Source organism: Caenorhabditis remanei, chromosome V, assembly GCF_010183535.1.
Source record: "Caenorhabditis remanei strain PX506 chromosome V, whole genome shotgun sequence".
In the NCBI taxonomy this organism is placed as follows: domain Eukaryota; kingdom Metazoa; phylum Nematoda; class Chromadorea; order Rhabditida; family Rhabditidae; genus Caenorhabditis; species Caenorhabditis remanei.
Window position 1 is genome coordinate 20,719,729 of NC_071332.1, and position 13,425 is coordinate 20,733,153.

The window sequence follows — 13,425 nt, forward strand, 5'->3', positions numbered from 1 at the left end:
GAGAAATATGAAACATAGGCCAACTGACACGTCTGTCGTGGAGGATTTAGACTCTTCTCCCCTGCAGATAACCTTAGATTTCTTCTCAAAAAGATGAGAAATATGAAACATAGGCCAACTGACACGTCTGTCGTGGAGGATTTAGACTCTTCTCCCCTGCAGATAACCTTAGATGATAAAAGAGATGAGAAATGAAACATAGGCCAACGTGGAGGATTTAGACTCTTCTCCCTGCAGATACCCTTAGATTTCTTTCAAAAAGATGAGAAATATGAAACATAGGCCAACTGACACGTCTGTCGTGGAGGATTTAGACTCTTCTCCCCTGCAGATAACCTTAGATTTCTTCTCAAAAAGATGAGAAATATGAAACATAGGCCAACTGACACGTCTGTCGTGGAGGATTTAGACTCTTCTCCCCTGCAGATACCTTAGATTTCTTTCAAAAAGATGAGAAATATGAAACATAGGCCAACTGACACGTCTGTCGTGGAGGATTTAGACTCTTCTCCCCTGCAGATAACCTTAGATTTCTTCTCAAAAAGATGAGAAATATGAAACATAGGCCAACTGACACGTCTGTCGTGGAGGATTTAGACTCTTCTCCCCTGCAGATAACCTTAGATTTCTTTCAAAAAGATGAGAAATATGAAACATAGGCCAACTGACACGTCTGTCGTGGAGATTTAGACTCTTCTCCCCTGCAGATACCTTAGATTTCTTTCAAAAAGATGAGAAATATGAAAATAGGCCAACTGACACGTCTGTCGTGGAGGATTTAGACTCTCTCCCCTGCAGATACCCTTAGATTTCTTCTCAAAAAGATGAGAAATATGAAACATAGGCCAACTGACACGTCTGTCGTGGAGGATTTAGACTCTCTCCCCTGCAGATAACCTTAGATTTCTTTCAAAAAGATGAGAAATATGAAACATAGGCCAACTGACACGTCTGTCGTGGAGATTTAGACTCTTCTCCCCTGCAGATACCCTTAGATTTCTTTCAAAAGATGAGAAATATGAAACATAGGCCAACTGACACGTCTGTCGTGGAGATTTAGACCTCTCCCTGCAGATACCTTAGATTTCTTCTCAAAAAGATGAGAAATATGAAACATAGGCCAACTGACACGTCTGTCGTGGAGGATTTAGACTCTTCTCCCCTGCAGATAACCTTAGATTTCTTTTCAAAAAGATGAGAAATATGAAACATAGGCCAACTGACACGTCTGTCGTGGAGGATTTAGACTCTTCTCCCCTGCAGATAACCTTAGATTTCTTCTCAAAAAGATGAGAAATATGAAACATAGGCCAACTGACACGTCTGTCGTGGAGGATTTAGACTCTTCTCCCCTGCAGATAACCTTAGATTTCTTTCAAAAAGATGAGAAATATGAACATAGGCCAACTGACACGTCTGTCGTGGAGATTTAGACTCTCTCCCCTGCAGATACCCTTAGATTTCTTATCAAAAAGATGAGAAATATGAAACATAGGCCAACTGACACGTCTGTCGTGGAGATTTTAGACTCTTCCCCTGCAGATAACCTTAGATTTCTTATCAAAAAGATGAGAAATATAAAACATAGGCCAACTGACACGTCTGTCGTGGAGATCTTAGACTCTTCTCCCCTGCAGATAACCTTAGATTTCTTATCAAAAAGATGAGAAATATAAAACATAGGCCAACTGACACGTCTGTCGTGGAGATCTTAGACTCTTCTCCCCTGCAGATAACCTTAGATTTCTTATCAAAAGATGAGAAATATAAAACATAGGCCAACTGACACGTCTGTCGTGGAGATCTTAGACTCTTCTCCCCTGCAGATAACCTTAGATTTCTTATCAAAAAGATGAGAATATAAACATAGGCCAACTGACACGTCTGTCGTGGAGATCTTAGACTCTTCTCCCCTGCAGATAACCTTAGATTTCTTATCAAAAATGAGAAATATAAAACATAGGCCAACTGACACGTCGTCGTGGAGATCTTAGACTCTTCTCCCCTGCAGATAACCTTAGATTTCTTATCAAAAAGATGAGAAATATAAAACATAGGCCAACTGACACGTCTGTCGTGGAGATCTTAGACTCTTCTCCCCTGCAGATAACCTTAGATTTCTTATCAAAAAGATGAGAAATATAAAACATAGGCCAACTGACACGTCTGTCGTGGAGATCTTAGACTCTTCTCCCCTGCAGATAACCTTAGATTTCTTATCAAAAGATGAGAAATATAAAACATAGGCCAACTGACACGTCTGTCGTGGAGACTTAGACTCTTCTCCCCGCAGATAACCTTAGATTTCTTATCAAAAAGATGAGAAATATAAAACATAGGCCAACTGACACGTCTGTCGTGGAGATCTTAGACTCTTCTCCCCTGCAGATAACCTTAGATTTCTTATCAAAAAGATGAGAAATATAAAACATAGGCCAACTGACACGTCTGTCGTGGAGATCTTAGACTCTTCTCCCCTGCAGATAACCTTAGATTTCTTCTCAAAAAGATGAGAAATATAAAACATAGGCCAACTGACACGTCTGTCGTGGAGATCTTAGACTCTTCTCCCCTGCAGATAACCTTAGATTTCTTATCAAAAAGATGAGAAATATAAACATAGGCCAACTGACACGTCTGTCGTGGAGATCTTAGACTCTTCTCCCCTGCAGATAACCTTAGATTTCTTCAAAAAGATGAGAAATATAAAACATAGGCCAACTGACACGTCTGTCGTGGAGATCTAGACTCTTCTCCCCTGCAGATAACCTTAGATTTCTTATCAAAAAGATGAGAAATATGAAACATAGGCCAACTGACACGTCTGTCGTGGAGATCTTAGACTCTTCTCCCCTGCAGATAACCTTAGATTTCTTATCAAAAAGATGAGAAATATAAAAATAGGCCAACTGACACGTCTGTCGTGGAGATCTTAGACTCTTCTCCCCTGCAGATAACCTTAGATTTCTTATCAAAAAGATGAGAAATATAAAACATAGGCCAACTGACACGTCTGTCGTGGAGATCTTAGACTCTTCTCCCCTGCAGATAACCTTAGATTTCTTATCAAAAAGATGAGAAATATAAAACATAGGCCAACTGACACGTCTGTCGTGGAGATCTTAGACTCTTCTCCCCTGCAATAACCTTAGATTTCTTATCAAAAAGATGAGAAATATAAAACATAGGCCAACTGACACGTCTGTCGTGGAGATTTAGACTCTTCTCCCCTGCAGATAACCTTAGATTTCTTCTCAAAAAGATGAGAAATATGAAACATAGGCCAACTGACACGTCTGTCGTGGAGATCTTAGACTCTTCTCCCCTGCAGATAACCTTAGATTTCTTATCAAAAATGAGAAATATAAACATAGGCCAACTGACACGTCTGTCGTGGAGATCTTAGACTCTTCTCCCCTGCAGATAACCTTAGATTTTTATCAAAAGATGAGAAATATGAAACATAGGCCAACTGACACGTCTGTCGTGGAGATTTTAGACTCTTCTCCCTGCAGATAACCTTAGATTTCTTCAAAAAGATGAGAAATATGAAACATAGGCCAACTGACACGTCTGTCGTGGAGATCTTAGACTCTTCTCCCCTGCAGATAACCTTAGATTTCTTATCAAAAGATGAGAAATATGAAACATAGGCCAACTGACACGTCTGTCGTGGAGATCTTAGACTCTTCTCCCCTGCAGATAACCTTAGATTTCTTATCAAAAAGATGAGAAATATAAAACATAGGCCAACTGACACGTCTGTCGTGGAGATCTTAGACTCTTCTCCCCTGCAGATAACCTTAGATTTCTTATCAAAAAGATGAGAAATATAAACATAGGCCAACTGACACGTCTGTCGTGGAGATTTTAGACTCTTCTCCCCTGCAGAAACCTTAGATTTCTTCTCAAAAGATGAGAAATATGAAACATAGGCCAACTGACACGTCTGTCGTGGAGATCTTAGACTCTTCTCCCCTGCAGATAACCTTAGATTTCTTATCAAAAAGATGAGAAATATAAAACATAGGCCAACTGACACGTCTGTCGTGGAGATCTTAGACTCTTCTCCCCTGCAGATAACCTTAGATTTCTTATCAAAAGATGAGAAATATGAAACATAGGCCAACTGACACGTCTGTCGTGGAGATTTTTAGACTCTTCTCCCCTGCATAACCTTACAAGGGAAGTCTTTGGAGACGCCACTTTCAAACGACCTATAAATTAGGTTATAGGTATTTTCGACCACGAGGAGTCCATTTCTGCAGTCAAAACCTGCTAAATGTCTCTGTGAGCCGAGTTCTGAGCTCTTAAACTTTTCAAATGGGCAAGCTTTTTCACATGGAATTCCAAATCGACGTATATACGCCACTGCTCAGTTGAATTTGTGTTCCCCAGCGGTTTACCTGTGTTTGTAAGTTGCAAAAAAGAGAAAATCTAGCGTATACTACTTGTCGATTTAGAATTTCATGTGAAAAAAGCTTATCTATACAAAAAGTTCAAAAGCTCATAACTCGGCTCACAGAGACATTTAGCAGGTTTTGACTCCAGAAATGGAATCCCCGTGGTCGAAAATACTATGACCAAATTATAGCTCGTTTGAAAGTGGCGTCTCCAAAGACTTCCCTTGTTAGATTTCTTATCAAAAAGATGAGAAATATAAAACATAGGCCAACTGACACGTCTGTCGTGGAGATTTTAGACTCTTCTCCCCTGCAGATAACCTTAGATTTCTTCTCAAAAAGATGAGAAATATGAACATAGGCCAACTGACACGTCTGTCGTGGAGGATTTAGACTCTTCTCCCCTGCAGATAACCTTAGATTTCTTTTCAAAAAGATGAGAAATGAAACATAGGCCAACTGACACGTCTGTTGTGGAGATTTTAGACTCTTCTCCCCTGCAGATACCTTTAGATTTCATTGCAATCAATGGGCATTTTCCAAAAGTCGAAGCATAGATCACTTCTTCGTAGTTGAATCGACAACGGATGTAGTCGGATTCGCATCCAATTTCGATAGATTCACATGGAATCTCTTTTGCTGGTCGACAATGTTCGCAAAGACTTGCAGACGTTGCGGAGAATCAGTCTGAAATAGAAGCACAATATTATTGAACTGAATCAATATGGAAACTCACATCTCTTTCAGCTCTAATTTCTCACAATTCTCTCAATGATGTGGACCGGCAGGGTGGAAAAACTCTGGTCTGAAAATGAAAGGAATTTATAATTTAAAATTCTATCGAATATCCTAACTACCTTCTGTCGTCTTCCATTCCAAAGTTTGCGAAAATTTCTTGTACCAGTACATGAAGTCTGAGTAGCTCAGTCTGCTGCTTCCGAATATTCCTGACAGCTCGAAAAACGATTGTTTCGATTGTTTGTCCAGAAGGACGTCGTGCAGAATGAACGAACGAATGGTCATCGGGTGACGGAGGAAAACATCGGGAGTTGTGGTGAATGGTGCATGCTGAGGAGTTGAAAGTTCAGCCTGAAAAAATACTTTTTGAATCAGTTTTTTGAAAAAAAAACTACTGGAGAGTTTTCTCGACGGAACACTGGCGTTGTTTGTTCCCGTGGACAATTGGTTACTCATTATTCTAAAAAATAAGAGCGTTTGAAAAGTAAAAATAGATTGGAAATGATAAGATAAGAAAGAATCGAAGTGGAATGCAACGCAAACCATATACAGTACCGGACAAAAGCTATGAACTTTTTGTTTTTTGACCATAACTTTTTTCAAATTGGTCGGACTGATCTGAAACATTGGGAAACATTTGTTGTAGAGTGTTTGTTATATTAAAATAACATTCCGGGCAAAAAGTCATGTTTCACAAGTTTTTCTAAAATTTTCGAAAATCACGAAAATTCAAGAATCGCATTTTTATTTCCATGACCGGTGTATCAAAAATAGTGTGTATAATAAGTGTCTACGGTGGTTTTCTGATAGAAAAAGTCCTGATGTTCATTTTTTGACCACCGGACCTCTACTTTTGACTTGTTACCCACATCTCCCGGGCTGCCAAAGATGGTAGTACTAGTATATGGAGTTTTGAACTTCAAACATCTGTAAAACTTGTATATTTTGCAGAAAACAGTGTCGAAGTTTGCTAAGGATATGGTTCAGATTATTCACAATTGTTAAAATAACAAGTTCCATAAGTTTCAAAACCAAAGGGACCGGATAATGTATAATTTCGCTCCGGAACGGGTCTGACATCGATACCAGATATCCACCATTTGACAATTGGAGATCTCCAAAAATTAATTGAAGGGCTATATCAAGATACGATTGTTAAGTAAATGTTTTCCACATTTGTCTCAATAGCTTAGCAAACTTCGACACTGTTTTCTGCAAAATATACAAGTTTACAGATGTTTGAAGTTCAAAACTCCATATACTAGTACTACAATCTTTGGCAGCCCGGGAGATGTGGGTAACAGTCAAAAGTAGAGGTCCGGTGGTCAAAAATGAACATCAGGACTTTTCTATCAGAAAACCACCGTAGACACTTATTATACACACTATTTTTGATACACACGGTCATGGAAATAAAAAAATGCGATTTCTTGAATTTCGTGATTTTCGAAAATTTTAGAAAAAACTTGTGAAACATGACTTTTTGCCCGGAATGTTATTTTAATATAACAAACACTCTACAATAAATGTTTTCCCAATGTTTTCAGATCAGTCCGACCAATTTGAAAAAAGTTATGGTCAAAAAACAAAAAGTTCATAGCTTTTTGTCCGGTACTATATTATGAATAAAATAAAACAAACAACCTGAATAACTGAATTTATTCACTTTATTCACTTATTTATCACATTCGACATTCTGTAATCCCGCTCCGCTTTTCAATACTTCAGATTCTTTGCATCAAGGACTGCATCCTTAAACTTTTGTGAGAATTTTTTTCCAAAAACTACCATGCTGCTGAGAGCTGAAATCATATTATCTGAAACTATTTAATAAAATCTGAAACTTATGGTGAATGAGATTTGTAATTGCCAAATCTAAGCGATTTCTTTGTTAAAACCAAAGGGGATTTCAACATAATCGCAAATGAAGTCGGGCAAGTGACCAGTTTGAAGAAAAACGCGAATCCTAGTCGACTGGATATGATAACTGGCTCATCACCGTCCACTCTTTCCGGTTTCGAATCCAAAAATAATTGTGAAAGTGATTCTAGTAATTGTGAATTTCGTTTTCCCATCAAAAGTTGAATACATCGAAGGTAGCTCGAAATTTGTGGTCATATTCGGTAGGAATAATATTTAAAGCAACGGGTCCAGTAGTTTGAGCATTTCACGGAGTGGATATCGCAATAACACATGTTTTAATTGCTCAGCACTGGATTCTGGCAGATGACTGATAGTAGTGACTTGAAGGAAGGTTCTGAAATATGACCACTCAATTTTGAATATTAAATACTGGAAACTTACTCTACCTGAAGTCAAGTCCACTAAATGTTTTGTATGTAGACTGAATTCAAGTAGTACTATCAGGTATCCGTTCGATTCGCAATATCGCAATAACGCTCATTCCGTTAAGAGAAGGTGTAATAATCCAGATTATCCACGTCACTTCTTCGCCTGTTGTTACTTTCTGAAAAAAAACACATTAATTTCAGTGTTCCTTTTTGTATTTTACCTACCTGAGTGGCACATTCTTCTTTGGCTGTGAACAATGGTGGACGCATTGTAATACAATAAGTTTATTCAAAACTTCATAGCGACTCCTTTGAGATCTCATCATAGGCAGACAAGGCCTATTCCGCGGGTTTCTTCGCATCTTCCATTTAAATAAACTTGATGAGGTCGGCACGTTCACCAGTTTTCTTCAGACCGGCGAACTCCATCTAAGTTCCTCGAATGTACTTTCTTGGGATCAGAAAAATACCCAAATGAAGTCTATTGATCCCAGACGACTCCCTTGTTCTTGTTGGCAGCAGATTACTCACATCCAGCCACTTGCTCAGATTGTCTTCCGATGACTCCATTCAACGTTGGACCTGTCTTCGTTTGCAATGAGATGACTACGCGTGACATTGTGACATTGCTCGTAACGTTGTTTGAAGATCTTCTTTCATTTCTCATAGTCGCCTTCTGGAATTGCTCATCTGAATGCCGAACCAGACTTCTTATTGTCCATATTTCAAGAATTTGTATTTTAATCAGTGAATGTGCTGTTTCTGAATTTCCTCGTGAAAAACCTCGAAATGCCCAGAACTTGTAAAATTAAAAGCGAGCGTGCCGAAGTCACTTTTTGAGAGTTTTCGCCGTTGAGAAAGGACAAACTCATCTACTCCGATATCATATTATCAAATGACAGTTGTTGGTGACAAGGATGTGCATAGTTTTAAAATCCAGCAAGTGACCAATTCGAATAAAAACGCGAATCCTTATCGATTGGATGTGGTCTCTGGTTTTCAACCGCCCACTCTTTCCGGTTTCGAATCCAACTATCCAAAATTAATTGTGATTTCGTTTTCCCATCAAAAAGTTGATCGGAGATAGCTCGAAATGTGTTCTCATATTCGGTATGAATAATATTTAAAACCAGCGGAACAAGTATTTTGAAACAGTAGAACGGGACAAGTAGAACGAGTGGATTTCACAATAACATATGGTTTGAACTGCTCGGCACCGGATTCCAGCAGATGTTCGATTATAGTGCTTTGCAGTAAATTTCTGAAATATAAATACTAGATTTTTGATATTTAACACTTGAAACTTACGCATAAACACTTTCATGCATCCGCCGGAATTCTCATTTAGCGCTGACGTCAGAATCAGATTCATCAGGGATAGCATTTTCTCAATGATATCTATTGATTTCAGAATTGAGAGCACTTCTCCGCATTGTTGAACATAAATCAACACTGGACGTCTGACATTTCGAAGAGATGGCTCGAAATTTTGCTCATATTCGGTTTGAATAGTATTTAAAACAGTGGAACCAGAGGTTTCTGCATTAGTGGATATCTCAATAACATTCGTTTTGAATTGCTCGGCACCGGATTCCAGCAGATGTGGCATTATAGTGCCTTGCGTGAACGTTCTGAAATATAAGTACTCAATTTTTAATACTAAATACTGAAAACTTACGCAATATGAAGCCAAAGCCGATTGAAATGTTGCGAATGTCCACTGGATTCAAATATTATTTTAATCACTTTATTTCAGGATTGTACGCACTTCTCCGCATTACTGTAAATCTGTTCGGTGGGGAGGTAACAGAGAAACTGAAATTTGTAAAATTAGGAAAATGGTGCTGATTTCGGACTTGTCCAACCTGAAGACGCTCTTCTAGACTACTTTTTCCAGCTCCTTCTGTGAAAAATTGATGTAAATATCCAGACCGTAACACGGCGCTTCTTTTACTGTTGTTGTTGCTGACTGACTCCGGAATATCATTAAAAACCTCGATAGCCGGTTTGACAGGATTCTCAACACTTGTTTCATTCACAAAACATGGACGATTTCGATAGATTCCAGATATATCGCGGCTTTGGTTGATTATAAGGCTCGCATCTACAGAATTCAACGGAAATCACCTGAAAACAACGGAAATTGGATTGTTTTTTTCGAATATAACATTGGTACAAAAGAAAGAATATGGAGATTCAGATAGAGTGAGAAAATACGAGCTTTTATGATTTTAAAGACAGAAATATCTATTTTTGTTCTCGAAAATTAAAAGATATCGTAAAAATCAATATTCAAAAAGGACGTACACACCAGTGGCCTCCTCCAGCCTGTGGATGTATCGATTGTGCACAGAAGGGAGGGACGGGGGGTCAGAAGGCAGATGTTTCTTCCCTCATACCCTCCACGTCCTATTTGAATCTTTCCCCATCTTTACTTCCATTCCTTTATTGATTTTTACTATATCTCTTAATTTTCGGAAACAAAATTGCATATTTCTGTCGTCTCTGTTGTACCAATGTTATATTCGAAAAAACAATCCAATTTCCGTTGTTTTCAGGCGATTTCCGCTGATTTCTGTAGATGCGAGCCTCATAATCAACCCAAGCCGCGTTACAACAGGTTGGAGATAGAAAAAACTTCATTTTGTATTTCGTAAAATTTCAGAATAACGCCTGAATCATTGTCGAATACGAGGGGTTTCCCAATTGGCGAATCAAGGCGATAAATCTGGAATCTATCGAAATCGTCCATGTTTTGTGAACGAAACAAGTGTTGAAAATATTGTTGAACGGGCTATCGAGGTTTTAATGATATTCCGGAGTCAGTCAGCAACAACAGCATTAAAAGCAAAATTCTTCGCATTAAGTTGAAGCGACGTGTCACGTTCTGGATATTTACATCAATTTTTTCACAGAAGGAACTGGAAAAAGTAGTCCAGAAGAGTGTCTTCAGGTAGGACAAGTCTGAAATCAGCACCATTTTCCTAATTATATAAATTTCAGTTTCTCTGTGAGCTCGCCGCCGAACAGATTTTCAATGAATATAAATGATTTAATTATGACGAAGGGACTGGCCGCTTATTCGACAACCGGGAAAGAGAATCAAAGGGAGTTATATTATTTCAATAATACGGAGAAGTGCGCGCAATCCTGAAATAAAGTGATTAAAATATTATTTGAATCCAGTGGACATTCGAAACATTTCAATCGGCTTTGGCTTCATATTGCGTAAGTTTCCAGTATTTAGCATCAAAAATCGAGTTTTTGTATTTCAGAACGTTCACGCAAGGCACTATAATGCCACATCTGCTGGAATCCGGTGCCGAGCAATTCAAAACGAATGTTATTGAGATATCCACTAATGCAGAAACCTCTGGTTCCACTGTTTTAAATACTATTCAAACCGAATATGATCAAAAATTTCGAGCCATCTCTGAAGTCTTCAACTTTTTGATGGGAAAACGAAGTCACAATTACTGGAGTCACTTTCATAATTATTTTTGGATAGCTTGGATTCGAAGCCGGAAATAGTGAAAAACCAGCGACCACATCCAATTGACAAGGATACGCGTTTTTATTCGAATTGGTCACTTGCTGGATTAAAACTATGCAGATCCTTGTCACCAACAACTGTCATTTGATAATATGATATAGGAGTGAAAGAGTTTCTTCATTTCTCAACGGCGAAAACTTTCAAAAAGTGACTTCGGCATTTTACAAGTTCTGTGCATTTCAAGGTTCACGAGAAAATTCAGAAACAGCACATTCACTGATTAAAATGCAAACTCTTGAAACATGGACAAGAAGAAGTCTGGTTCGGCATTCAGATGAGCAATTCCAGAAGGCGACTATGAGAAATGAAAGAAGATCTTCAAACAACGTTACGAGCAATGTAGTCAACTCATACATGTCCAACGTTGAATGGAGTCATCGGAAGATATTCTGGGCAAGTGTCAGGATTCGAATGCTCTGCTGCCAACAAGAACAAGGGAGTCGTCTGCAATCGACAGACTTCGTTTGGATATTTTTCTGATCCCAACAAGAGTACATTCCGAGAACTAAGATGGTCTGAAGAAACCTGATGAACGTGCCGACCTTATCAAGTTCATTGAAGTGAAAGATGCAAAGAAGTCCGCGGCATAGGCCTCGTCAGCCTATCTCAAGTTTGCAAAGGAGTCGCTATAAAGTTTTGAATAAACTTCTTTGTATTAGATTGCGTCCACCATTGGTTCACAGCAAAGGAAAAATTGGCACCGGGTAGGAATAATACACAAAGTGACACTGAAAATCAATGTATTATTTTCAGCAAGTAACGAGGAAGTGATTTGTCGAAATCTGGATTTTTACACCAACTGTTGGACAGAAGGAGCTGGAAAAAATAGCTTAGAAGAGTGCATTCAGGTGGGACAAGTCCGAAATTAGAATAATTACCCATTCACCGTATTTCAGATTCTCTGTGAGCTCTCCGCCGAGCTGTCTATTCGAAATGTTGGGCATCCAGCGATTATTTATTTTTAATAAAGCGGAGAAGGGCTTTCATTCCTGAAATCAAATAATATAATTGAGAAGATGTTATCCTTGATGAATATGACTCTGTCATTTGCAAGAAAGTGTTATTTGAATCCAGTCCGCATTTGCAACATCAATTCAATGGGATTTGGCTGCAGATAGAGTGAGTTTCTAGTATTTAGTATTAAAAATGAAGTAGTTATATTTCAGAACCTTCCTGCAAGTCACTATTATCACGATATCCACTGGTTTAAATGCTCAAACTACTGCACCCGTTGTTTCGAGTATAATTCAGTCCTAATATGAGCACAAATCTCGGCGCATCTCCAATGTTTTACAGTGGCCCTTGGAGAAACTGTTTCCAAATGCTCAATGACATGATAAACCAGTTCGCCAGAATCCCATATTCCTCAGGAGCAATTGAATGTCCGTCTATGCATCCTTCGATTCAATTATTCTCGCCTGGAGAGCTAAAAATCAAAAACTTGTTTTTAAGATCTCCACAATTATTCGTCATCTTAATGCAAAGTCCGTTGTTTTCAATGGAATAAAATCTGCTGAAATCGCGCTCCAATTCCTTAAGACCATTGGATTTACGAAACCCAGGAGATCATATGATCAGAAGTTTGAGTAACAGTGTTTCAACTCTTCATTTTCAGTTCGAATTTGTCGGCGACCATTCTGTTCAACCCGACATTCGGCTTCATCAAAACAAGAAGACGTTTAAAAATGCTAATCGAGAACAATTTCGATTCGATAAACCTGGAAAACTCAAAGGAAACAAGTGATCTTCTGGATATTACTCGGAATTAGTTGAGAGACGTGACGACAGATGAATAATTTCTCGAGTCAATCTGAAAAGTGTTTTGTTTCCTTTGGCATGGAAAACGGATTGAATATGGTCTACGACAGTGTCATGTGTGTATCAACTGATGACTCAATTTGCGATTATGTCGAAATCCACTTTGGTTTTAACAAAAAAATTGCTTAGATTTGGCAATACAAATCTGATTCAACATAAGTTTCAGATTTTATTAATAATTTCAGATAATATAATTACAGCACTCAGCGGCATGGTAGTTTTCAAAAAGTTTTTTTGATGAATTCAGGACGTTGACTGCAGAGGCTATCGACCATCGACAACAACTGGAGAAAAATAAGGCACTCGTGTGATAATTGAAATGAATAAATCCAATTATATAATTTTGTTCGATTGATGTTGTTCATGATTATATGGTTGCATGCAATCCATTTTAATTATTTTTTTCTTTATCATATTCCATACTATTTTTACTTTGTATAATGCTCTTATTTTTTAGAATAATGAGTAACCAATTGTCCACGGGAACAAACAACGCCAGTGTTGGGTCGAGAAACTCTCCAGTAACTTTCTTTTCAAAAACTGCTAAAGAAAATAACTTTTTCAGACTGTGCTCTCTCCTGGACCCATCACCACCACTCTGGATTCTCTCCTTAACCACCCG

General features: G+C 38.4%; 1 protein-coding gene across 1 annotated transcript; it reads right to left on the reverse strand.

Annotated features, from left to right (window-relative positions):
- Positions 1-5,152: 5,152 nt before the first annotated feature.
- Positions 5,153-5,597, reverse strand: GCK72_021657 (uncharacterized protein; the record flags this gene model as incomplete). The annotated part of the gene is made up of 3 exons (XM_053734409.1): positions 5,153-5,208; positions 5,261-5,492; positions 5,559-5,597. The coding sequence occupies 3 exons, from the start codon at positions 5,595-5,597 to the stop codon at positions 5,153-5,155; spliced, it is 327 nt and encodes a 108-aa protein (XP_053583322.1).
- Positions 5,598-13,425: the final 7,828 nt, after the last annotated feature.